This window comes from Elaeis guineensis, chromosome 11, assembly GCF_000442705.2.
Source record: "Elaeis guineensis isolate ETL-2024a chromosome 11, EG11, whole genome shotgun sequence".
Lineage (NCBI taxonomy): Eukaryota > Viridiplantae > Streptophyta > Magnoliopsida > Arecales > Arecaceae > Elaeis > Elaeis guineensis.
Window position 1 is genome coordinate 116061294 of NC_026003.2, and position 26354 is coordinate 116087647.

The 26354-nt window shown below is 36.4% G+C and overlaps 2 protein-coding genes across 10 annotated transcripts in view; one reads left to right on the top strand and one right to left on the bottom strand.

Annotated features, from left to right (window-relative positions):
- The first annotated feature begins 836 nt into the window (after positions 1–836).
- On the top strand, positions 837–14307 carry LOC105053990 (O-fucosyltransferase 29). 3 transcript variants are annotated; one of them, XM_073246078.1, is made up of 9 exons: positions 837–1392; positions 4932–5016; positions 6062–6138; positions 7051–7139; positions 7234–7423; positions 7819–8000; positions 8864–8966; positions 9964–10292; positions 10830–11088. In XM_073246078.1, exons 1-9 carry the CDS (start codon positions 1186–1188, stop codon positions 10867–10869), a joined length of 1302 nt encoding a protein of 433 aa, XP_073102179.1. In that variant the 5' UTR covers positions 837–1185; the 3' UTR covers positions 10870–11088. The 3 variants fall into 3 exon arrangements, with proteins under 3 accessions (XP_073102179.1, XP_073102180.1, XP_010933656.1); XM_073246079.1 differs by lacking the exon at positions 10830–11088 and adding an exon at positions 10421–10823 and having other exon boundaries at positions 838–1392; XM_010935354.4 differs by lacking the exon at positions 10830–11088 and adding an exon at positions 13501–14307 and having other exon boundaries at positions 841–1392.
- A 365-nt stretch (positions 14308–14672) lies between these two features.
- LOC105053988 (protein SWOLLEN 1) overlaps positions 14673–26354 on the bottom strand; it is a 28497-nt gene continuing 16815 nt past the window's right edge. For 4 of the 7 annotated variants that reach the window (XR_012135501.1, XR_012135499.1, XR_012135500.1 and 1 more), the window contains exons 14-18: positions 24106–24224; positions 23094–23987; positions 16002–16104; positions 15506–15599; positions 14673–15139 (exon numbers count right to left, since the gene is read on the bottom strand). Coding sequence is in view for 2 of the 7 variants with exons in the window: in XM_073246077.1 (XP_073102178.1) it covers positions 15902–15918; positions 16002–16104; positions 23094–23987; positions 24106–24224 (1133 nt within the window). In the remaining 5 variants the exon portion in view is untranslated. Of the gene's footprint in view, positions 15140–15505; positions 15600–15719; positions 15919–16001; positions 16105–23093; positions 23988–24105; positions 24225–26354 lie in introns of those variants that run through there. The other 3 variants (XM_073246077.1, XM_010935353.3, XR_012135502.1) reach the window with 2 other exon arrangements.

Here is a 26354-nt window from a genome sequence, read left to right on the forward strand (position 1 = left end):
GCTTCGTCCGATCTCTCCCATCTCAGATTTTGAACCTCGCAGCAACATGCCTTAATACATGTTTTTTGTATTTGGGCATAAAGTACAATATTGTTTTCAATCAATTTAATTCGGATTGATCAGTCAAAAAATCTCACACTTCTCCTTAGATTTTCTTTTAAATAACAAAAAATTTTAAATAGCATTTGCTCCTTTCATATCTAATAATTGAATGAAAGATATGAAAAAATTGTCCTTCTTTCTTTATCTTTGTAGTTTTTATTAATGTTCAAGCTTGAAATTGAATCCCCTCTCCTTCTTATGATATAATAACTCCAAGGTATGAAAAAATTACCATATTTACTGATGTCACCTCCATCATCTTCACATTCTACTAATGAAAAACACCCGATAGAATCATTTGAAGGAGAAAAAATCAAAGTCTTTGCACTTTCATGTTTAAATGCTTGATTATTGCTAGGTACCAATCATTAGCTAAAAGAGGAAAGAGAACCTTCATGAAAAGACCACTTAATCCTAGAAAGAATAGTTATGCATTTTTACAACTCCATGTAAATCAAACAAAAAAAAAAAAAAAGACAAGTCATGGTCAAGCATTTTAGATGGATAAAGAAAATTCCAAAAGCCCATTTTAGATGTCCAAAGAAGTTTGAAGGGAGCTAGATACCTGTCTCGAAAAGGAAAAAGGAAAAAAAAAAAAAAAAAAAGGTTAGGTAACATGAATGGGAAACTAATGAACTCCTTTGTAGAAAAGACCTCAAAAAGAAAGAGAATTGGCGAAACCCATCTTACCGGCATTACTTTACCAAAATAAGGTAAAAGAAAATCTCACCCGGCCAAGAAACCTAGAGGGACCGCGGTCCACATTCCCATCGTCACGGCCACATCCCGCTATGTTTTTTAATTCATTCCCAAAATCCCACTGCCCGTTCGTTGCTCGCTTCCTCGTGTAAGCCAGAGAAAACCCCGCCCCTCCCCTCCGCTCTTCTTTCCACGGTGCCCCGCAACGAGGCCCCAACGCCGTTTCGCCGACCACTCTCCCCTCCGCCATTACGACGATCTCATCCATCTCTACGTACTGAGAAGACCACTCCATCCGTCCAGGGATCGATGATTGGCCCGCGCCGTTAATGCCGTGGGCTTTTGATTCGACGGCCTGGAGGCTAGGGTTTGATCTTGATCGAGATGGGCGTGGGAATGGCGAGGAAGTTTGATCCCCGCGGCTTCTTCTTGTTTTCCGCGAGGAAGCGGCTCCGCCCCACTGGGGCCATCCCTCGCTCGGTGCTGTGCGGGTCGATGCTCTTCGCCCTCGGCCTCATCTCGCTCTTTAGCGGCCAGATCGCCGCCGACCTCGAGTGGTCGCGCCTCCGGGGACGGTGGCGATCCAAGAAGGTACGAGTTCATATGACAAGAATTGGCAGAGTACCGTCTTAATGATGTCGGCACTTTATAATTAGTTTCCGTCAATCCTGACATAGGATCAGCATAGCTCTCAATTTTTATTTTATGTTGGCTTCTTTGGATACCAAAAAGGGAAAGAATGAAAAAAAAGAAAAAGAAAATAGGTAAGAAAGAAGATATCTGGCTATATCTATTTATATTCGTTTCTTTTTTCCTTGCTATTTTTTTCCTCTAATTGTTAACTTGCTTAGTTATAAGGAGTGTGAAGGGAGATTATAATTACTAGCTGCATCTTGTGGACTTTTGGGTTGGTCGGACATTCGATAGTTTGAAAGTGTTCTCTGATTCTCTTTATTTTAGCACAAGGGAATTTATGGTGACTGTGCTGATCAGGCAAATTTTGGGGTTTTTGTTGGTAATAAGCAATAGGGAATGGACGGGCATGATTGCCTGCTTCCTGGGATATGGTGCTCGTAGTAAAAGCAACATTCTTTTTATTTTTTAAGGTGCGTTTGGTTACACTTTTTTATTTTTAAAAAGTACTTTTTATTTTTTTTAATTTTTGATATTGAGTAAAAGCAAAAAATAAAAAAATATATTTGGTAACTATGTTGCTATAAAGCAAAAAATAATGTTTGGGGATGGCAGATGAAGAGCTCGACGAGGGAGAAGGATTTAAGAAGGGAGGGAGAAGGGGGTGGAGAGGTGAAGAGCTTGACGAAGGAGAAGGGTTTGGGTTCTTTACTTAATTTGATGTTTTAGATGTGCGGAAGCAAAAAAAGCAAAAAAGTAAATTTTGGAAAGCAAAAAATTTTTGCTTTGCATATAAAGCAATTATTTTGATTTTTGCTTTTTGCTTTTCATAGTGTTACCAAATATTGCTTTTTGATTTTTTACTTTTTGAACCCTTAATTTTTTTCGTGTCTTGGTATATCATGCTTCCTGGGATAGGGAACATTCTTTTTATTTGATTTGGTGATCAAATCAAGTGACAATTATTTCTGCATGGTAAGTTTTCCTTTTCTGTTCGTTTTCTCATGTAACATCTATCAGGAGGTTGTTGCATTGGTATATTCCTTGATTTTTGACTGTGACCGGTTACTAATCTGCCGGAAGGGAGCATGCTGATAGCACTTCCTCTAGGTTTGATTGTGAGTTAGATAGCCATGCCTTTTCCTTCACAAAGCATGCATTACCACCTTATTTCTCCCCTGGGAAAGTTGCCCAATGTAACCTGGACCGTTTAGTTATGGCAGCTATTCATCTTACAGATGAAGCCACATGATTATAGCATCAGTTAATTTTGACTTGTGAAATCTTTCCCACTGCCGTCAATTTCATTCTATATCTAGATGAAGGTCTTTAACTCTATGTTGGTCTTAACATAAAGCATGTTTCCATGAATACTTTTGCACTGCTTGCTTCAAAATCATTGACACGGCCACCACTTGCTTCTCGGTTCAAGACCTCAATCTTCTAGGATTTTTGGGTCATCCCTGTTGCATTAATGTTTTATCATGTACTCTTAAATGTATGGAGCTTTATGATGTGGAGACACCAATCAAGGCCCTTCATATGAGCATGAAGGCATGGTATGTAAACATGGCTCATATGGCGAATTACCATATGAGATCAAAAAATAATGCCATGTTGGTTCTTGTGTGAATGATTTAGTGCTTGAAGTGAACATCTTTAAAAGAGGTCGTGTTAGAGATGATGCTCCGACAAGTATGCTAGGCCTTGGAAGTGTGGTCATAGATTGTACCTTAACTCCAATGGAACATATTATGAAGGCTACCTCATATTCATCAGATAATCTTTGCCGGTTCAAGGTTGAGATAAAATTTGATGAAATGTTTAGAAGGCAAAAGTCCTAGAATTCGCCGGTCTGACAATAGGTTCTATGAGGAACTATGAACATCTCATTATTGCTGCAATCCCTATATATTTCAGCATAATTTTGAAGGTTTTTCTTTTTCTTTTGTCTCGTTCTTGATCGTAAAATTTGCGTTTAAACATAGAGGCACATGCTAATAGTGATCCATTATTCAAGACTAGTACAGTTTCACAAGATTTTCTGCTCATTATTGTTACATTCCCACTATATGCTAGCATGATTTTGAAGGATTTTCCTGCTTTCATGTCATTCTTTATCTTAAAAATTGCTTTAAAATAGAGGCACATGCTAATAGTGATTTAGTATTCAGGACTAGAAGCAAAAGTTCACAATCATCAAGTCCTTGTAATTAGGTCTCATGTCATTTGAAATTTTAGAACACTATGCGCAGTTCCTTTGTAGGACTATTCTAGGTATTCAATGGATTGCCTAGATCACTGCCATTGATTACCAGTTCAAAATTTAGACATTATTCGTAGAATCAGTCCATGATCCTAAACTTATAATTCGTATTAAAATGGACCTTGGTGATCTGGATCTCATTCTTGGATTGGGATCGTTTAAGATCATAAGATTTAGATCCATATTATGGATCATGCAGTCTCTTGGATCATAAGATATGACTTGATCATGTCATATGCAAATCAAAGCATAAGGAGTTCTGCTTTCTTTGTAATTTAGTTTACCATATGACTTGTAGAATTACTTATTTGTCACTAATAAGCCTTGATCATGTAAAAAATTAGCAAGCTCATTGGAGTTTGTAACTTCTAAAACCTAAATAAAAAATTTTGGGTTCAGGAATAGAAAAAAAAAGAGAGAGCAAGAGGTAAGCTTTTTGTATATTTTACAATCATTTGTTAAAATACATTTTCTTTCTCAAAAGTATTCTATCTAAAATGATGTTTAAATTGATATATAGTTATCGTGATTAAGTGGACTTGATGGCATTCCACTAGACATGTTATATACGGGCTTATGATGGTGGAAACTAGACTTTTGTTGGGGCATTAAATTTGACTCTAGAGATATCTGGGTCCACACCATCCTTATCATCTGATCTTGAGTGGCTTTTTGCTTGACATTCACTTACCTCATAACCTTCATGGAGCTCTATCTGCATTAGAATTTTGTTTACATACATTGATATTGTTTGGACTCACCTCTCTAGTTTTGTGTTCGATCTGGTGAACCTTATTGGTACTAGTTATTTTGTAGCTGCTAGTTCACTCAACAAGGGGTACATTAACGATTATGTGTGCATACCAATGAGTTATTTGATGATAATAATCCAGTGCATCATCTAACACCTAGCTAAATCTTTTGTAGTCAAGCAGCCTCCTGTAATTTTGATTGAAATTGTAATAGGGTATAGAAAAAATTGATCATGACAAAGGAATCCTGTCTAGCGTGACTTTATTGGTATATTTATGTCAAATTTGGTGATGGCTGCAATAATCAGTGTGTTCAAAGAGGATATCAACATTTAAATCCTCTATGTAGTGGGTTATGAAGGTTAAGTGTGATCATGTTCCAAAACGATATGCGTTGCAAGCTTTTATTGCGATGAATTGTAATGTCCATTCATTTAAATTATATCGATTAAGTGCCATTAATTTGAAGCTATTTGCAGGATCGCAATGAACCAATTAATATATGGAAATCAGAATATTCAAATCTCTACTATGGTTGTAGCGATAGAGGTCCTCATTTCAGATGTAAGTTCTTTATCAGTTCATCTGGCAATTTTTTTCCAAACTTGCATACTCAGTTGCCATGCTTTTACGTTGAGGCAAATGTAAATACTTTCTGCATATTTATTCTTAGGAGTTTTCAATATTGGCTACATTTTTAAAGTACAAAATGTGCTAATAATTCTCAAATCTCCTCCACAACAATGGCTTCTCAGACTTTTTCCGCTCTTTCGTGTGCTGCCTACAAACTTGCTCTTTAATTTTTTTTATTAAACATGCTCGAGTCATTCGATGTTATTTCATCATTGTAGTTAACAATTTTTTTCTCATCTCTGTTTTGGTTGGTTGTTCAAGTTCTTCTTGAAAATTCATTCTTTGGAGGTCTTTTAATGCATTCATCATGTACTCTGTACCTTTGGATCTTTTGAACCTGGAGAAACATTTACATGGTTATTGTTTCAATCAGTGTTCACCATCTTAGTATCAAACCTCGTGCCGGCACCATTCTGGCAGAGTGTTGTTTACACCTATTACAGGAGTTGGTTCGGCATACTAAGACTTGGTATGTCCCCTGTATTTGGTATGGTATGTCCAGTAGGGGTAGTACTCACCGGTATGGCAAACCTTGCTTTCGACTTTTGAACTGCAATTTGTAGCTATTAATTGAATGATAAGAAGTCTCCATATAAACAGCTAGTCAAAATTTTCTTGAGTAGTTTATGAAGAGTTTCAAGAATTACTAAAGATCATTTCTTGCTTTCACAATATTAAACAATTTCCTCCACATGTTCTTATTGTGACTAAGCAAGTGTTTGTCCATAATCAGTTATCTGCTTTTGCACACTTCATGTTTCATCAAATCATATTCCTCTGTATTGGTTTTGCCTCTCCCCCAATGTGCTACATTGTATCTCTATTATTCTTTTTGTCCTGTTGCTTTGCATATGATTTTTGTGGTTACCATATAATATCGAACATCTCTGGAGAAACATCAAATATCTTGCATTCTTTTAGTGAAAGAATGCTATCCATTCTGATTTATTATATTTTGCTGTGTTATGTCTTTTAGCTGTGTTACGTGAAAGCAAATCTAATGGTTACTTATTAATCGCAACAAGTGGAGGACTAAATCAACAAAGGACAGGGGTATGTTTTTTTTCGTTTTAAGATTTTCTTTCACAAATTTATATTTTCTCTCCGTCTCATCTATTATTTTAGTGTCATCAAGCAGCAGTCTAAAAAGTAGGGATTACATGTGTTATATTGGTTTTAATTTGCATGAACTTCAATATGTTGTTTCTTTGTCTATCCTTTTTGTTTTTCACCTTTCTTTTTGAGTGGCAAACTATCAGTTCAAAAGTAGAATGCATAGATCAAATCTTTCTTTTTTACATACATACGTATGTATGTTTGACAAGCATGTCCTCTTGTAAAGTAGGCTATGCTGAAATAGACCTATGCATATTTTATTTATTTATTATTTAAATGAGAAATGGCACACCATTTAGCTCGTGTACTGTTTAAAATAGAATATTGACAAATATGGAATGCTTTGCTGCTGGACTGTGCATGCTTATGCAGCCATTGAAACTCCGAATATTGTTGAGATTGCTTCCCGAAGGAAGGTACCATTTGCTTCAATTCTCAGAGTTTCCACTTTGGCATGGTTCATTCAATTGACCTACCGCGTTCAGTTCTAAAGAATTTGCAAGCTAGTTTATTATATTTTTAATGGCCTTCCAGATTCTTCAAGTACTTAATCATCTAAGCCATCTCATGCCCTAGATGTGTTTGAATGAAGCCAACAGATGATGCAAACTGAACAATCCCTGATTATCAGCCAGTGATTTTTCTTGGTTCTCATTACAGCTTTGAGTACTTAATAATCTAAGTCATCATGTACTCCTGAATGAGTAGCAAACTTCATAATAAAGTCCAACAGATGATGCATTTTTTTTCTTTGGCTTTGCATATTTTATCTACCAAGGGGAAAAGGAACGAGCCCTGGTTAGCAGCCAATGCTTTTTGTTGGTTCTCATTGCTTTTTGTGGTATTCAGATAACAGATGCAGTTGTTGTTGCACGGATTCTAAATGCCACTCTCGTTGTTCCTGAGCTGGATCATTATTCTTTCTGGAAAGATGATAGGTAAGTTGAGATTAATGAAAATTTAACGAAAATGCGCTTCAGGGTTCAGTTCTAGACTTGATTTACATCCATTTAATGAAAACTCCTTTTGCAGTGAGTTCGCCAACATTTTTGATGTCAACTGGTTCATTTCTGCACTTTCAAAAGATGTCACTATTGTTAAGAGGATTCCTGATAAAGTAATGCGATCAATGGAAAAACCTCCTTATACTATGCGCCCTCCAAGGAAATCAACTCGTGAATATTATCTTTACCAAGTACTGCCAATTCTCTTGCGGAGGCATGTAAGTAGGCCAAGTAACTCAACTACGTACTTGATCAAGACTTTACATCTGAATTATTTAATTGAAATCTCAGAAATCTACAGTGCTCAGATGAAAATGTCCTGCTACTTGCATCTTTACTTCTAGAGCCTGGAGTATAGAAGACTTTGGTAACTGTATACAATAATTTAATTAGCATGTGCTATTGTTGCATAAACATTGGCTGTTACGACAACTAGTAGGGGAAGCTGACTGACTCAAGATTACCTTAGATGTCTCTTCTTCACCCAAGAAGTTTAAAACAAATATATTGCTTGTGAGATATTGGGCTAAAATTGCCATGTTGTTTTCTGATATGGTCATCATTGACATTATTGAGAGATGTGTGCACATTTAAGGAGTTCAAAAAATTGCAGGCTGTGCAGTTGACAAAGTTCGATTATAGGCTTACCAACAGACTTGATGATGAACTGCAAAAGTTACGCTGCCGTGTGAATTATCATGCACTGAGGTTTACAAAACGTATCCAAGTACTTGGTCAAAGATTGGTAAAGAGAATGCGAAAGATGAGCTCACGATTTATTGCTGTTCACTTAAGGTATATACTCTCTGTTTGCTTGGAAATTAAAATGGAGCATTATCAATTACTAGAACTATGTTTAAAAAAATACGACCTCCCTATATTCTTAATTGATGTTGAACTTTTACTGTGATATCAAATAAGAAAATAGGCATCTGCATGTCCCGTTTATACCCTCTGCCACTTCAGTGCTTTCTTTCCTTCTTTCTTTCTTCTGATTCTTTTGAAATTGAAAGATCTTGCATCTTGCATAATTGTCCAATTGACACCTTGATTTACAGTAATTCCATAGAATCAGAAATCCCCATTGTTGAAATTCACCATATTGCTGACAACCCCAGTGAATTAAAAGGTGGTCGTGGAATCTGTCAGAGTTGACTGGAAAATTGCCTTCACCGAATTTTACCATAATCGGCAAACTTCATACTTTGTCAACTCCCTGTTTCAAATACAATACTGCCACTATTGTAGATTTTTGCTGTTTTGAGGTACCACAACAATTAATTTTGATCATTGGGAAAGAAAGGTATTCTAGGCTTGCCTTTTCTTATTCTCTGGGCTTGACTGATAGGAAGTGCCTAGAGGCTCACAGATAAGCTAATTTAACACAAGGCATAAGCATTAGAAAGAGAAGCTCATGTGAAGTGCATGTGTCAGACCTTATATTACATGCTATGTATATTCCTAGGGGACCTTATATTACATGCTATGTATATTCCTATGATTATTTCTAGAAATAATGGAACATAAAATGAATCTCGTATCCACTTCCTAACCTGATCAAAGTAATTGTTCTATAAGTTAATGTGTTTTCTAAATGGTAGTTTTTCTTTTCCACTTATGAGCTACACTCTGAATCTTATTTTCAATTGACACTGCAGGTTTGAACCTGACATGCTTGCATTTTCTGGTTGTTATTATGGTGGTGGGGAGAGAGAACGCAATGAACTAAATGAAATAAGGAAGCGCTGGGCAACACTACCTGTAAGACTGCTACTACCATTTTTGTTATATTTTCTTATCATTTGAGTAAAATTTTATTATATGTTGAGTAATTTTATGGGAATTTATTTTGGTTTAAATTTTTGAGGGTGGATTCGGTACTTTATACTGGACATAGATAAAATGATTGTTTGTGCTCTCCTTATCTGTCAAGGTTTCTGCCATGTGGCAGTATCTTGATTTATTTTCACATTGAGCAGAAATTTCTTAGCAACAATGGTCACATCCTGGGTCACCATGTTGATAAATATCTGATATGTCATGACAGTGCTATTAACTTATGCTATTGGAATGCTTATAAATATCATTCATTTGTTTTTATCAAGCCTGCAGAGCCACAATATTCCGGTGCAGATCATGGTCTTAGAGCACTATCTATTGAATAATTCAATTGAATAATTCTCAAATAGTAATGTATTATTGCTAATACATATTACATATTTGCCTTGGCTCAAGTCACTCTCCAAGGCACCACATGCGCCCAGCATGTTGAACCCCTGGTCTACATAGTCTCCAAGGCTGCCAGGCAGTGCTTTTGAAACGTGTGGATTGTATTACTCATTGAAATGCACGGAGATATCATGCCTTTGGTCTTTTTTCAACTAAGCCTACAGAGATACAATGTTCTCGTGCAGATCATGGTCTTAGAGCATTATCTATTGAATAATTCATTTGAATCGTTCTTGATCGGTAATGTAGTTGCTAATGTATGCTGCATGCATGCATTGGCTCAAGTCACCGTCCAAGGCATCTACATGTGCCAAGCATGTTGAACCCCTGGTCCACATGTTCTCCAAGGCTGCCAAGCATTGGATTTGAAAGATATAGATTGTGTTACTCTCTGAAATCTTGAATTTGCTTCTTGACAATTAATTTATAGCATGTATTTGATAGTTCTATATTAACAATCTATTAAACATACACATATATTTGGTACTGTTCTTCATTTACGACATGATTGAAGCTTGCATCTTGGCAGGATCTGAGTGCTGAGGATGAGCGTAGTCGAGGGAAATGTCCATTGACTCCACATGAAGTTGGTTTAATGCTAAGGGCTCTTGGTTTTGAAAATGATACACACATTTACATTGCATCTGGAGAAATATATGGCGGAGAACAGAGCCTCCAACCTCTTAAAGATCTTTTTCCAAACCTCCACACAAAGGAGATGCTTGCTGGAGATGACTTGAAGCCATTTCTTCCCTTCTCTTCTCGTCTTGCTGCAATTGACTACATTGTCTGTGATGAGAGTGATGTGTTTGTCACGAACAATAATGGAAACATGGCCAAGATTCTTGCTGGCCGCAGGTATGGGCTTCTAACTTTTTTTATTTTCCCCTCTTCTTCTAGACTGTTGCTTTCCGTGTTGTGCATGGAATATAATGTCTTATTCTAGAGGCAACTAAATTCATCTGGAGGCCTGACAACCATTGCAGGTATGATTTAAAATAATGGCCATTATAATATTATAACAACCATTATAATGGTTTTGAAGGGGATCTGTTACTGCTTATTTAAATAATGGCTGTTATTTGACCACTGTTTCGTTATGACTTATGAGTTATGACAGCCATTATATAACAGAAATAATAGCTGTTATTTGACATTTTCCCTTTTCCTTAATAAAACAATTATTTATAAATCTCAAATTGTTATACTAATTTTCCTTCCTAAAACAGCTTTCACCACCTGAATTTTCTTAATGAGTGAACAGATTTGGACAAACGCCATTATTTTTCCATTATTGCTATTGTTTTCTGCTATAATAGTCATTATTTTAATACCAAATGACGCATGATGGAGCAAATAACAGCAGTTATAAAATTTTATAATGGTGAAGAACAGTTTTGGCGGATCTGCTATAATGGAATATTGCAACTATTAAAACCTTGGTTGTTGGTGATCGTATAAAGTTTTGGAGATGTTTCTGAAAATTTATCCATGTAAAGTGTATAATGGTTCACTACCTCTTAACAAGTTTTCTATGCCAAGTTCTTGATTGTGTCCTTGTTCAGTAAGACCTGTATAATTGATACCCTATAGTGCGCATTTTTTGTTGCAAGCACTTACTGTTGTACTGCCAGCAAGCTAACTTATTTCTCGACCCTGGGTGTTTTTTTGTCTTAGTCTTGATATGAAACATTTGCATCTGTGCATCTCAGTGGTGTTATATGCACAAATATAATTGATTCAATCAAGATTCGTAGACTCGATACCGGAGCTCGTGTCGGCTGGTGGTACGGTTTGGTACGGTCCGTACCAGATCGGACCGGTGCGAATCGACATAGAGGAGGAGGCGAACCGGAAGGAGGAAAAGAGAGAAAGAGGGGAGGGGGAGGGAAGGGAGAAAGGGGGGCCGTGGCTAGAGGAGACGCCGGCAGTGGCCACAAGCTGGCCGTCGGCGCACTCAGAGGGCCACGAAGGCCTCCGCTTCATCTGTCACTCGACCAAGAAAGAGATAAAGATAGAGAGAGAGGGGGAGGGAAAGAAAAGGAGAGAGGGAAAGCCGCTGAAGGGCCTCCGGCTAGCTATTGTGGCTGTCGGATGGTGCGCTCAATGCCTGCGGCACCGCAGCATTAAATAGGGGTAATTGCCCTTGTTTCATGGATTTTTGTTTTAAAAACATGGATTACGTTGAAGTAGGCAATCATTTTGCCGGCTTCACTCTATTTTTAAATTTTTTAAAAAAATTCTTAAAAAGTGAAGCCGACAGACAAATTACGGACTTCATAGTTTTTAATTTTTTTTAAAAAAAAATCTTAAAAAGTGAAGCCGACAAATCGATTGCTGGCTTCACTATTAATCTTCATTTTTTTAAAAAAAATCTGATGCGTGAATAGGCGTGGTCACCCTTGTTCCGTGGTTGTGGCTTCGCTTGCGCGGTTTCCATTGTCCGATGGCCACAACAGCCACCCGAAAAACTTCAATAGTCCCTCTGCCAGCTATGCCTTCTTTCCATATGTCGCTCCCCTCCTCTCTTTTTCTCGTTCGTTTAAAAGCTCTATCAAACAGCAGTCAAGCCGTGGAAGCTTCTGTGGCCCTCCGATGATGTCTGCTCTCTCTCTTTCCCTCTCTCTTTTTCGATATATCTTTTTTTTCCAATCAAACCGTTCTTGTTTTTCGCCAGGCCGATTCAGGTTGGTACGGAATTCTTTGGATTCAACTCAAGTTTCTTATTGGAATTAGAATTTTGTCAATTTTGGAGTCCCAGCAACCTTTACCGGGTCGTAGCTTAATCTATACATGTCTATTTGAGAAAACTTAGAATTCTTTTTAAAGCTGATCTGAGCTCCTAGTTTCTTTTTTGTTTTAGCTAGTTCAGTCATTACAAGTCTCAATCATTGGCTTACATTTTAGCAGGGGATTAATCTGAGTTGAAATCAAAGATGCTCTTTGTAATTTTTGGATTGAATTGAGTCCTAGATTATATTGTATTATTTATCAAGTGTTTTACAAGTATCCTCAGTGGTTTAGGTATTGTTTTAGTGGGCTCTATATGTAGAAAAAGGAATAATCACGAATTTAACAATGCATTTTCCTTGACCGGTGAGTAGAAGTTTCTCTCACAGTGGCTTCCATTAAACCCAAGGGGTCAACCCTTGGCCCCTCTGCTCTTGCTTGGGTTACATAACCTTTATATATTCCCTTTCTGCCATCTCAAAATCACAAAGCATAAATTGGCAACATATTGTTCAGAGTTGTACCTTACATACCTAATTATTTTGATTTCTTGCACCTATACATGGCATCGATCATGATCTTTGTGATGTGAGCTTTACCGAAGTTTATGTTGAACCCGCATGTAGGGGGCCCCCATAATGGGGAGGAGGATGCAGGCCGTGCTGTGTAGGTGTGAGAAACCTACATGTGGAGCCTAAGCATAAGTACCATCCCTTCACTTTTGATCAGCTATAAGTGTCCAACTTTGCCTCTGGCTCCTCCTAAATGCCAAGTCTTGGAAACACGACTTAAAATAATTTATCCATACCCCACTAGTTCTTTATTATTAACTCTTAGCTCTCTTCTCTTCTCTGATCATCCACCGTTTGATGCCACCGGTTTGAGGGCCATCTCTTGCCTATGCTGTTCATGTCCAAACCTCATCTCTCCCTTTGTTTTCTGTAGGCATTTTGCCCCTTGCCTCTTAGTATCACCTTCATTATGACTCTTACACCCTTTCCTTTGATTATGTTTGTCTCCATTACCCTTCCTATTTTTCCATCATTTTGTTTTGTTGCACGTGATGGAGCTGGTCTTACTGGTGATGCAGCCTAATGCTCTTGCAGAACAAGTGCTTGAAGTGTCTCCATCTACCTTGCTTTAATGCCATGCATCGGTGATATCTTGCCTGTCTAACCATATGAGGGACCAAAGGGGGCAAAAACAACTTGTTTGGGAATCCATGTTTTTCATTTTCATTTTTCTTGTGCTGCTAACCTGCTCTCAGATGCCCTCAGATTCCTTGAGAGTTGCAGAAAAGTTCTGATCTCCAATGGATTGATATTGGAATTTGCAGGAGGTACATGGGACATAAGAGAACCATACGGCCGAATGCTAAGAAGCTTAGTTCACTATTTAAAGCACTGAAACAGATGGGCTGGGATACATTTGCGAGGAAGGTCAAGGCATGCCAGAGAGGCTTCATGGGGGAACCAGATGAGATGAGGCCAGGACGAGGTGAATTCCATGAATTTCCATCATCTTGTATCTGCCGGAAACCAGATGAGCCCAAAATTGGCGAGCATTCGAAGAAGCCCGCCTAACAGTTACCTCATCGGGTGCCTGGATTAAATAATAATTGTGGGAGTTAAGCACCAAATTGCCGAGCCTGCCTGAGGGTAACACTAAAGAGGTAACATCTTCAGGGAGATACCATGAAAAGAGTCCCCGGCCAAGGAAGCACGGGAAAGGAAGAGGCTGCATGAAACATTTCCGCGCGTCTTAGTTGATGCTAACTTGGTCAACTTAAGTCAATTTACTTCGCCCTGTTTGTTGAGTCATCATTTTCTAACTGGAACAACCATGCCTGCTCTGAACTTGGCTGGTTTTAGGCTGGGGAAGTTCAGAGAACCACAGGACCAGATATCCATCCGGGGAATGGAAATGACTGTAATTTATATAGGCGGTTTCTTTATTCGCTGTTCAATGCTTTTTGAGTCAGCCTCAAAGGAGGTCTGTCTGTTATGTTGCATGTAAACGCTGAACTATCGCCAATTGTATGGGATGGCTTTGTTGTATGTAGGCTAAATGGGCCTTTAGGTGCCTCAATTCCATACGAGTTGCTAATGTCAGAAGGCAAAAGTAAAATACGTAATTCCACATCCATGTAATTAGTACAAATTTTGAATGGACAGGATCCACCAAATGCTTAGGTAGACACAAACAAATGCAAGCTGATTTTTTCAAAATGACTCTAATCACTTGGTCCCTCTCCGGCAGCACGTCAGGTCTGACACCTCATTAAAAAAAAAAATCAGAAGACAGTCGAACGGATCAAACAAATCGGCATTCTGGAGGGAATTAAATTAGCCAGTTTTTTAGCAATCGCACAGCTTTTTTCAATTGGAAGGGAGGTACAGCCAACAATCGTACAACTGGCTTATCAGAAATGGAGGATTGATGGAACACATGAAAACCTGAAGGCCTATCCCAAACAAAAGAAAGATAAAGATCGAAGGACCAAGAAAGAGTTCCAAATTTGCCTGCGGCAACGGGCTTGAATCACACAGAAATACATGCTATTTTCTAATCCAACGGTACAGTCGTGCCGATACAACTGACGCACCACCATCAAACGTACATTCTGGACCAAAGGCCACGAGCTAAATATCCTACTACCATGAACAATACCATATCAATAATATATCAGAGGCATAAAGACAAACCTGTCTGAACCTCAACAATAACATCTGATCAACCCAATTAAAAAAGTTGGATCTTCATTGTTGAAACTACCATTCAGTCTTTAATTTTCACTCGCCAGGCTGGTATCAAGTTAAACTACCGAGAACAAATGATTAGTCGCGCAATAAAGGTGTCTGTTTGATGATACCTCCATGTGGAAACTATTATCCCACTACTTCTGCACCGTCCGATTCCAGTGAGCCAACCATGATCATGCATCAAAGTGTCACCGACTGGACATGTAGAAAGTCCTGCAGAGCACGATTTATTTGCAATGGAATCAAAACTAAATTAAGGGTAAATAAAATAAAAAAAATACAATTTTTGATTTTTTTTTTTTTTTTAGACTTCTTTTGATAGAAAGAGAGTCCCACCAGCACTACAATAACCAGTCTAGATTTTTGGAATGAATCAAAGCCAGAACCTTTGGTTGCTAAACAGAGTCATGACAACCAGGGCAAACCCCAATTTCTTCTGAGGTTAATAATATGAAGGAAAAAGCAAGTAATGAAAATCGAAAATACAGAGAGAGTAATCGAACTTGCAACTTCTAATTTACTCATGCTAATAACAAATGCAGAAAGAAATAAAATCAAAGAGAAACCACATGCACATACCAGAAACTCATGCCTGCAAATCAGCAAAATAGATGATGCGTGTTCTAGTTCTGTCAATCCGTTGCATCACCTGAATCTGCAATATATGTGAGCTCTAAAAAGACGTCATCGGGGTGAAATATATGAAAAGTCTGGTTCTATTGACAAATCAATAATTAAAAAAAAAAAAAAAAAAAAAGAGGAAAAAGTAACAGGAATCTCCAGCTGCACAAGATAAAGAAAATGATAAGATTAATTTAAGCTCGCTATAGCATTTTACATCTAAATATAATAGACCAAAGCTTTCTGGTTCCACTCCTAAAATGTTACTTTTATGTACAAAACCCTGATTGATGAATCTTTCACTGACATACAGGATTCCTATATAGATCAAATAACAGCATCCAAAAGCACTCCTTAACCATGAGCATTCCCTGCTTCAACAATTAGACTTAAGATTACTTGGTCTTGAATCCATGGAAAAACAGAATCAAACTATTAAGAGAAAAATGGATACCTCTAGAAGACGATGCACCTCTATGCTGGGCTCTGGCACCTCTGTCATGTGAAACACTAGGAATCTTGGATATGATCAATGAACTTTGCAATCCCTCAAGCAACTGTTGCATAAACATAATAAGTGTCCACTTCAAACATAGACAATTTTGACCAAGACAACAAAAAATAAAACATTCTTCATGAAGAAGTGGTATCAGAGATTTAGTTTATAGGAATGTATTAGAATCAAGGCATGCATTGAATGTAAGTAGGATAGTTGTTAGACAATAGGTTGTAAAAATAAAATAAAATAATTTCTTTATTATTCTAGACATAGTTATTGATTATACATCCTGATCTATTTGGAATTTTGAATAAATTGTATAAATGTTGGCAGTATAATGGTAATGATTGCAGCATTGGAAAGTTTTTTTTTATGATCCGAGTGGTGCAACGTAAGAGTGGACTTGAAATACCCACCATAGGGTGTAAGCGTGGACTTGAGACATCCATCACGGGACGTAAACGTGGACCTTTCTGAGATCCATTGCTATGGAGGATATCGTGGCACCACAGTAAGTGAAAAGAAGTGGGTACCCCTGCTTAAGTATAATGTTATGGAACTATATATATATATATATATATGTATGTATATATATATATATGTATGTATATATATATATGTATGTATATATATATATATATATATATATATATAGGATTTTTATACTATTTACTGATTTTCATATTATAACAAAGCTGACGTGAGATGGTATCTCGAATATCTTTAATTTTTTAACTTTGATCTTAATCAGATTAATATTGCATTCTTATAATGTATTTGAATTATATATCATTATGATTTAGATCTGTTTTATAGATATATCTGTTACTTACTGAGCTCATAAACTTTCACCTATGGTTTTTAAATTCAGAGACTATTTTTAGGAAGCAGACCTTAACGTTTTGGGTTTTGTGTATAGAGGTGAGGCCAGTCTGTAAAAGATGGTTATTTTTGCGATAGTTGTGCTTAGTGATGTATAAAAATGATATGGATTATTGTAAAGTTAAAGTCAAAATTGAAATAAAAAATGATTAATTGTTTTGTTATTACCACTGCCTGGATTATATTATTTTGGATATTATGTTGAGTTTTGCTAGATTGGAATGCCTTGCATGCCTATAGGGACAATACTCTGTAGGCATGCGGCGACTGCTCACATTTCCTGAATTTTATTTTAATTTATATTCTGGATCAGAGACGTGACAGTTAAATTAACCACTCTTATCACAGTTTCTTAGAACCTAGTAATCCACAATCATAGTTAGGTTAACAACCCATAACAACGGTTTGAACTTCTTTCTAACAACATTCTCAACCTTCTTAAAGCTTCTAATTCTCAGAATTGCTCTATTTTGGAGAAAAAAAAGAAAGAGAATAGAGGATACAATAACCTCTCCTTCATCCTTTCCTTTCACAACAGTCCACTTCCACTAATTATTTTTACCCTACCTAAACTTATCCAAAAATTCTCAAATTTCATCCTCAAGTCGACTCAGAAGTCAACATTCCCCAGTTAAAATCTTAGTTTAAATTACCTAGTCAATCTGAAAATAAAATTCACAGATTAATCCTAAGAAAATTCAATCCACCTCCAAACACAAAGCACCCATGTTTTTTCAAATTTTCTTGTTACAATGCTTTTTCATTTCTATTTTCATTATCCAACTACTCATCCCATCATCTACTAACTAATTTATAATAGAAATCAACTACATACTACATCTATTCATTAATTTCTAATTGAAAGCAATCCAAACAAATACAAAAGATGTTTAATCTTACCTGCTAACGAGCTGACCCACGATAGCGACAACCCACAATAGCAACAAGAGGAAAAAGAGAAGGAAAGGGAAGGAAGAAGAGGGAAGGAGAGAGAGAAAGAGAGACGAAGAGAGAGATAGAGAGATTTTCCACCCCTCTTTCTTTCTTTCTTTGCTTTTTTTTTTCTTTCTTTTCTTTTCCTCTTTTCTTTTCTGTTTTCCACCCACACCCAACACACACGCATGTGAGAGAGAGAAAGAGAGATTTTCCTCCCTTTTTTTGTTTTTTTCTTCTTTTTCCTCTTCCTCTGTTTTCCCTTTCTGTTTCCCACTCACACAACACGCACACAATGGGGAGGGAAACCTAGCAGATAGAGAGAGAGAGCGCAGGAGAGGGAGAGAGGGTGCAGGAGAGGGAATGCGGGAGAGGGAGAGGATGGGAATTAGAGAGGAATCTAAGATTTGGAATGAACTAGAAATGACATACTAAGTTAAATTCTACCATACATACAATTATTTGCATAAGCCATTGTATAAAAGATTAAAATCATCTGAAATAAGAATTTCCTCTAAGGGCATATAGGTTGAATAGTAAGTGTTTAAAATTTTGATTGGTAACTAGAGATACAAGCAAGAGGACTAAAGGTCTACTAAGCATTAACATATATGGTGACAAAACCTGATGATTGATTAGATTTAATATTATTATTTATTTGGGATTTTGAAAACCAGGAATCAATGGATCATGAGAGAGGCATGTAGTAAGAATCGAGTTATTATTTTTGGAAGAAGCTAACTATATGCTGATTATAGTAATATTATGAAAACGGCAGATATGATACCAGTCAAGGTTGCATGTCAATAAAAGGGAGATGTTCTAATCTAGTGGAATAAACATCGATACATGTTAAAGAAAAGAAAGGAAAGAATCAGTAGGCTCTAGAAAATTTGATATTAGAACGAAGTGTTGGAATTGGAATTAAGATAGTTAAGAGAGAAAAACTATAATGCTATAAATGCTAAGACGATTCTGATGATCTAGGTTAATACATTGAAATGATTACTGTTTGGTACCCTAATTATAAGAACTCTAAAGAATGCTGAGATTACATAATAATATAACTCTAGTGGGCAGAACAGGAAATTCTAATTCTTGACACTAAGTCTTAGATATTGATAACAAAAGTTGATATGAAGTCAATTCTTGCTCATTAAGAGTTAATGTGAAGTTAGTAAAACTATCTATCTACAAAGATATTTGAAAATTTATAAGAACTATGCTAAGCTTAAAGATTAGATACCTTAAAAGAATGCTCACCATTAAAATTTTAGCCATAGACTAGTATATCACTAATGTTGATGAAATTGGCCGATAAAACTTGTAATTAGTAATGATAAACTAGGAATGTGATTTGAGTTTGGAAGTTTAAAATTTCGAGGATGAAATTATTTAAGAGGGGAGGAAATATGAGGCCCAGCCCAAGGGGGGGCCTTTTTCCACATGCCACGTGGATCCGTGGCTTCTCACAGGGGCATCCGCATGCTCCCCACCAAAGGAAAAAAAAAAAAAGAAAAAAAGAAACAGAAGGCTGTGGAACCCTCCCCTTCTCCTGCCCTCTTTCCCTCTCCCACATTCTGTCTCTCTCTCTCTCCCACTCCCTTCCTCTCCCTCTCCCCTCCGCCCCAACCCCCTGTCTCTCTCTCTCCCACTCTCTTCCTCTCCCTCTCCCCTCCACCCCAACCCCCCCTCGCCCCCTCCCCCCGCCCCCACGTCTACCTTGGTGGGTGGGTTGAAAAGCAGAGAAAAAAAAAAAGACGAAAGAATGAGAGACAGAGGAAAGACCCTTTATCTCTTCCTCCCTCTTTCCACATGTGCGTGCGTGTTGAGTGTGAGTGGGTTGGGAAAAAGGAAAAGATAAGAGAAAAAAACAAATAGCAAGAAAAAAGAAAAGAAAAGAAAAGAAGAGGGGAATCTCTCTCACTCACTGACTCTCCCTCTCCCTTCCTCTTTCTTTCTTTCTCCTCCCTTCTCCTTCCTTCTTTCTCTTCTTCTCCCCTATTGCTGTCTTGGTGGCCGTGGTCGTTGCTGTAGGTGAACTTTTGAACATGTAAGAATATTAAGAGCCTCTTTTCTATTATTTAACTTGATTCCAATTAAAGATTAATAAATAGCTATTAGAATTCCTAGTTTGCACTTGATTTTTGTTGGAAATCAAGTATTAGATGGTAAAACTCTGGTATGTAGTGGATTCCTGTATGTGTTTGTTAGTTAGTAGTTGATAGAATGAGTAATGAGGTAAAGAAAAATAGAATTAACAAGCATTGTAACAAGAAAATTTGGAAAAAATGGATGCTTTGTGTTTGGGGGCGGATTGAATCGGCCCAGGATTAATCTGTGAATTTTATTTTCAGATTGTCTAGGTAATTTAACTTAAAATTTTAACCAAGGAATGTTGACTTATGAGTTGACTTGAAGATGAAAATTGAGAATTTTTGGATAAGTCTAGATAGGATAAATAATTAATGGAAGTGGGCTGTTGTAAAAAGAAAGGATGAAGGAAAGGTTATTGTATCCTCTCTTCTTCCTTTCTTTTCCTCGAAATAGAGAAATTTTGAGAATTCGAACTTAAGACAGTTGAGAGAAAATTGTTAAATCGTTTAAAATATTGTTATGGATTGCTAACCTAACCATAATTATGGATTATCAGGTTCTGAGAAACCATGCTAGAGAGGTTAGTTGCTTGACTGTCGGCATCTTAGGTAACAACTATATTTTATGATTAATTGATCCGAATTAAATGGATCTTTATATCATCTTTTAATACAATTTGAATTATTATAAGTATCTCTGACATGTTGTCATGATCGACCTGAATCAAATGAGCATTATCATATTCAGTTAAAATAATACCAATTGTTATAAAGACATTCAAATCTGATTATGTATGACATTATATATCATTCTCTATGACATGATACAAACTATGATAAGTGATATTTATGTTTTATCACGATTCCTTTGAATCAAATGATAATTATTTTATTCATCTAGAATGATACAGACTATTGTATAAGCAATCAGATCCAATTGTGCATGAAATTACGGTGTATCATCTGCTTGACATGATGTAAGTCACTTAATTGATTTTCGATTTAATTATTCTTGGAATATATACACTATGATCCATTGATTAGTGAATTGAAGTTCATGAGTTGAACTATGTAACTTTATATGCTATGATCAGATTCGGATTGATAAATTATGATTATAGCCTGTTGAAATACATATATCATAGCTGTATCAAGTCATATTGAAGCCGTATAAAAGACATATCGAAAAAAGAAGAAATCTTTGACTTATATGTAGTTATATATGTATCATCTAACTCTCAGCCTACTGTGCATGATGTCCGGACTTGAGATGCCTACCATGAGGCATAAGCATGGACTTGAGATACCCACCACGAGATGCAAGCGTGGATCTGAGAAATCCAATATGGGACATAAACGTGGATCTGAGATGCCCACTACGGGACGTAAGCGTGGACCTTTTCTGGGATCCCTTGCTACAGGGGCAATTGTGGCACCACAGTAAAGACTGAGAGCGAAAAGAAGTGAATACCCATGCTTAAGTATAGTGTTATGGAACTGGATATATATATATATATATATATATATATGAAATAACTTTAATCTTGATCAGATTGATATTACATTCCTATGATGTATTTGAATTACATATCATTACAATTTAGATCTATTTTATAGATGTATCTATTACTTACTAAGCCATGAAGCTCATAAACTTTCATCTGTGGTTTTCAGATTCTGGAATCATTTTTAAGGATCAGATCTCGACATTTTGGGATTCATGTATAGAGGCAAGATCGGTCTGTAAAAGACGGTTATTTTTGAGATAGTTATGCTTAATGATGTATAAAAATATAGATTGAAGTTAAAATTAAAAATTAAGATAGAAAATAGTTAGTTATTTTATTATTACCACTGTCTGGAGTATGCTATTTTACATATTATTTTGAGTTTTGCCAAGTTGGAAGTCTTGCTTATCTATAGAAACAGTACTCTGTAGGTATGTGGCGACTGCTCACATTCCCCAAATTTTATTTTAATTTAAATTCTGGGTTGGGGGCATGATAGGAGAGCTCTTTTTTCTAAACAAAAAATAGACAACCCTCTAAAAGTGTCTGCATAAAATGCTCTCTCTACAGGGGCAGGGACAAAAAGAATTAATCTAGAAAACATCACATCAAATATATGATAATAGGATGAGACTGATGGAGGCAGGTGGCATAAGGAAAAAGGATTATGGGCTTACTGCATAAGTAAAATTCAAGCTACAAAGTAGAACAGTTTCATAGTGGGAAACTATGTAAGGTTCAATACACACCTAACATAATATGTCAAAAGTTCCGTCGATAATTTGATCCGAAGAAAAAGTACTAAAATGGTGTAAGTGGCAGATGTTATTGTTTATGGACAGCGAAGTATCATGGAGCATCGCTGAAATGGTAATTGAGATATAAAGGGGAAAAGATGATAATGAATCATATAGAGATTAAAAGTTTTTCTGACAGAAGATTATTCTGAGCTAAAAAAACCACAGGCATAGAGATTAAAAGTTTCTCTCGGAAGGGCAAAAAGATGACATCGAATCATAAAAGGCTTCTACATGTTGAGAGACAGTGAAACTGGTTTTCAAGTAGCTAGCTTATCACTTTCAGAGAGAATGTCTTTGTAGTAATCAATAGTACTTCCCAAAAATTGCAAGGAAAATGTTGATCGAGAAAAGTTCCTCAATGTTGCCTACGGAACTGACTGTCTACATCATATTGCCTAATGTCTGCAAAACATGGAAAATAATGAAGTATTCATCTCAGCATAAAGGAATAAAAAATAATCTCAATCTGGAATAGTCTTTAACCTCTTAAATGGCAAGCTTAATGTTCCTTGGAGCAAACACCACAAATTATTAAATGAAACTTCATATATCATAGATCTATCGGTCAAAAAAAGTTAAACAATTTGACGCATCCTTGAAGTCAAAATGCAAGGTTTATACACACTAAACATTTGTTAGAAGATTTGAGCCAATATATAAAAGAGGGTAGTCTAGAAGAGTTACCATACATATATCAACTGTGAGCTATCAGTAGTAGGGTAACAATTAAAAATAAGAATATGCTACAAACAGATACCTTCTCGACCAAACAGAAAAGGAAATTCAACAAACACATCACCGTCAGACAAAATATTAAACAGAGCTTACCCTCGAGGTTGGTTGAATTCTGCGGTTGGATCTCCGAGGCTCAATGGCATCAGAGACAATTTTAGCAGGTTTTTCAGAGCCCTTAACTTCAACTCCAGTAGATTTTTCTGTAGCGTGTGTAACCTTTCCTTTTACTCCTTCAGCCTCAACAGCAGTGGATGACTTCATCTTAGATGATGGAACACCAGGCATAGGCATCACAGAAGACTCCACTGCTGTAGTATCTGCTGTTCCGAGACCAGTTGACAAAGGACCAGCTTCCAGTAAATTTTTCTTTCCTATATTGTTCTCTTCATTAGAAGCTTTGACATTTGGTAAAGAACCAAGACCACTTTCTCCACCATTTGAAGCAGGTGCAGTGGTAAGGGATGAACCATCCCTCTCCACTGTACCTCTAGCCTGAATGTTTTGCGATTTTACAGATTTGAGGCCCCTACGCTTGGAGTCACTGGTCCGTTTTCCTTTGGTATCCACTTTTGAAGTACTTCTCCATAAGCGGGATGCTTGTGGCATCAAATACTTTGCAAATTTAATAGAATCATTCCCTTCACTTGCCTTTCCAATCTTATCTGCAGTGTAATGCTTGCTTACTTCCATAAATTTTCTTTTCTTTCCAGGCTTAGGTACACCAAAGACCACTCTTGATCCTTCTTTCTGCAGCCCAGTCCGTTTTACTTTCAGTGCATCAGAATTACATTCCTCTCTTACATTCTTTCCAATAGAAAAGATCTTATCCTTTGCAGATAAATTTAGTGATCTTGAATCTTCAGGTTTTCTAGAATCAGCACTGGACATATCAGTTGACGTACTCCCTACTCCTCTGCCATCAATTCCTGAATCGATTTTGCCTTCAAGCTTGCCAAGCTTCTGACGTTTCTCATAGGGAGTATCACCCTAATAGTCATCATACACCAATCAGCCCAGTGAAGATGATATTAACATGACTACCCATAGACAATTTCCCATAACATCAAAAAATACCAAGAAAAAAATCAAAGAACTCTATGCAAACCTCAGAGGGTTCAACTGTATTTCTTTCTCTGACATGTGACCACAATATCCATTGACCATCCTTCCAAATGAGAGATGGCCGAACATTCCAAGCGCTAACACTTGATGAATCACCTCCAGCTGCGTATAAACAAAAAATTGCAATATATAGTTTCTTCAAAAAAAGGCCCATAATACAAACATACAACTCAGGCAAAAAAGAATGTCAGGATTGTTTTCCAAAGTAAAAGCCAAGGCGGCTATGTAAAAAATGAGAATAATGAAACAATGGTTAAAATCAAGAGTGATCACTATGCCAACTTCTTTGTAGTTACTAGTTGTTTAGTAATCTTTAATTTTATGATGCACCATAATTTAGATTGCTTAAGCAAATCATCAACATCCTGTATCTGCAGACCTATTGTAGAGTGTTAATCAGCAACTTTTTAAATAAAATCTTTTTTTTTTCTTTTTTCTAGGTCCGCAAAATTGTTGAAGTTAATGAACTCTAACCAACTCTGCCCACTTATCTAAATGTTTCTTGTTATTCATTAAAAGGTTGGAGACTAGTCAAGTACAAGAATCTATCATTGAATAAATCAGGTTATACATCTCTGGATGTCAGGGAACGTTGCTGGGAAATCACTCAGCAAACAGTGAACTTCATGCTGTACATTCCCTCCCTGAACAACCAATCAGCTGCTTGATGGGCTTCATGGTGACAAGCAGCTGATTGAAAGTTCTGCTCAAAGGGCTAGGATATCATTTAAGAACCTTCTAAATAATTTCTTGACAAGCAGACAGCTGATCATAGTAGAGGAATTTTCACAAATTTCTTCCTAATTTCATCCACATTGTGAATTAATTACCCTTGCTAAGTTAATCACATGCTGGTTTAACAGCTGCTACAAATATGTTTTGGAAAATAGAAACAAAATTTTATCAAAGACGATATTTTATGCAATTCTATTGATTAGCTATGCATAGGCTTCACCACAAAAGTTCATAGTCATCCACCATGTTAAGATCAGGATGGGATCATAAACAGTAGAAGGGGGTGGATCAGATTGGGTAGTGGACTAGAAGGTGGTTTTCAGATTTCTTAAGAATTTCTTAAGAAGTATAAGAAATGTAAAAATTGAAAAGCAAGCAACAAGTCATAAGAAAGAGGAGAAATCTGATTATCAGCGAGAAGATGTTTAACAGCAGTATTTAGCACATGAAAGAAAGATCCCAGAGTTAAGTTTTCTTAACATGAGAAAACAAGGATGAGAAGAGCTGAAGGGGAAGAGATTAATATAAAATAGAATAATAAGAAAGAGGAGAAGAGAACAAAGGGCTTGCAGAAAGTTAATTTACTAATCTTCTTCAGAAAAAAATGTCAGTCCAATGTACTCCCTGCAGCTGGATATAGATTGTTTGATAGGTTCCACTGACTCCTTTCCTTATCATGTAAGGCCTCCTAATATACTACATAGACAGTCAACCGATACTCACCCATCACCGAATGAACCAGATCTTGAATTGAAATGGACTAGAATTCTTCGACTAAGAAAGTAGGTAGCTGATAAATTATTACTATGATAAACAACTGGCTGGTCATTTATTATACTCCCATTTGAATTCAAATAGAGCTCTTTGAAAGGATAAAACAAAATTAGCAAAATAAATTATACTTGCAATCGGAAAAATGCCAATCTAAAAATAAAATCAACAAAAAAAGTTCCGGAAAATGCTCTGGCATCAGTTCATGAGCAGTGCACAGCCTGTTTAAGTGGATTAGGTGATCCACAATTTGGATCATGCAATCCAAAATAAGATCGTCCAATCCCTTCCAAAAATAATCCAAGTGCTCGATTAGGATCAGCATATTTTGATCCAAAACAACTATTCTACAAGCTGCATTTGAATTGCAAAAATGGACTCAGATCTTGTAATAGAATCTGCACACAAAATTAGCAGCATTTCCAGTTACAAGATATGTTGCAATAGGAAGCAAACCCTGAAAGAATCCCCTAACCACATTCTAATGACTGAAATTCAATATTATATAATTTTAATATATCAAATATATTAGTTATTTTAACAGAAACTATAAAATATAAATTTTTATTATAATATTATAAAAATATTATAATCCAAATAAATTTTGTAATATTGTTATTATAATCCAAATAAATATTGTTATTATAATATTAATAATATAATTATTATGATGATAAAAATATAATTTAATTATTATTGTGATTATTATAATTTTTATTAATATAA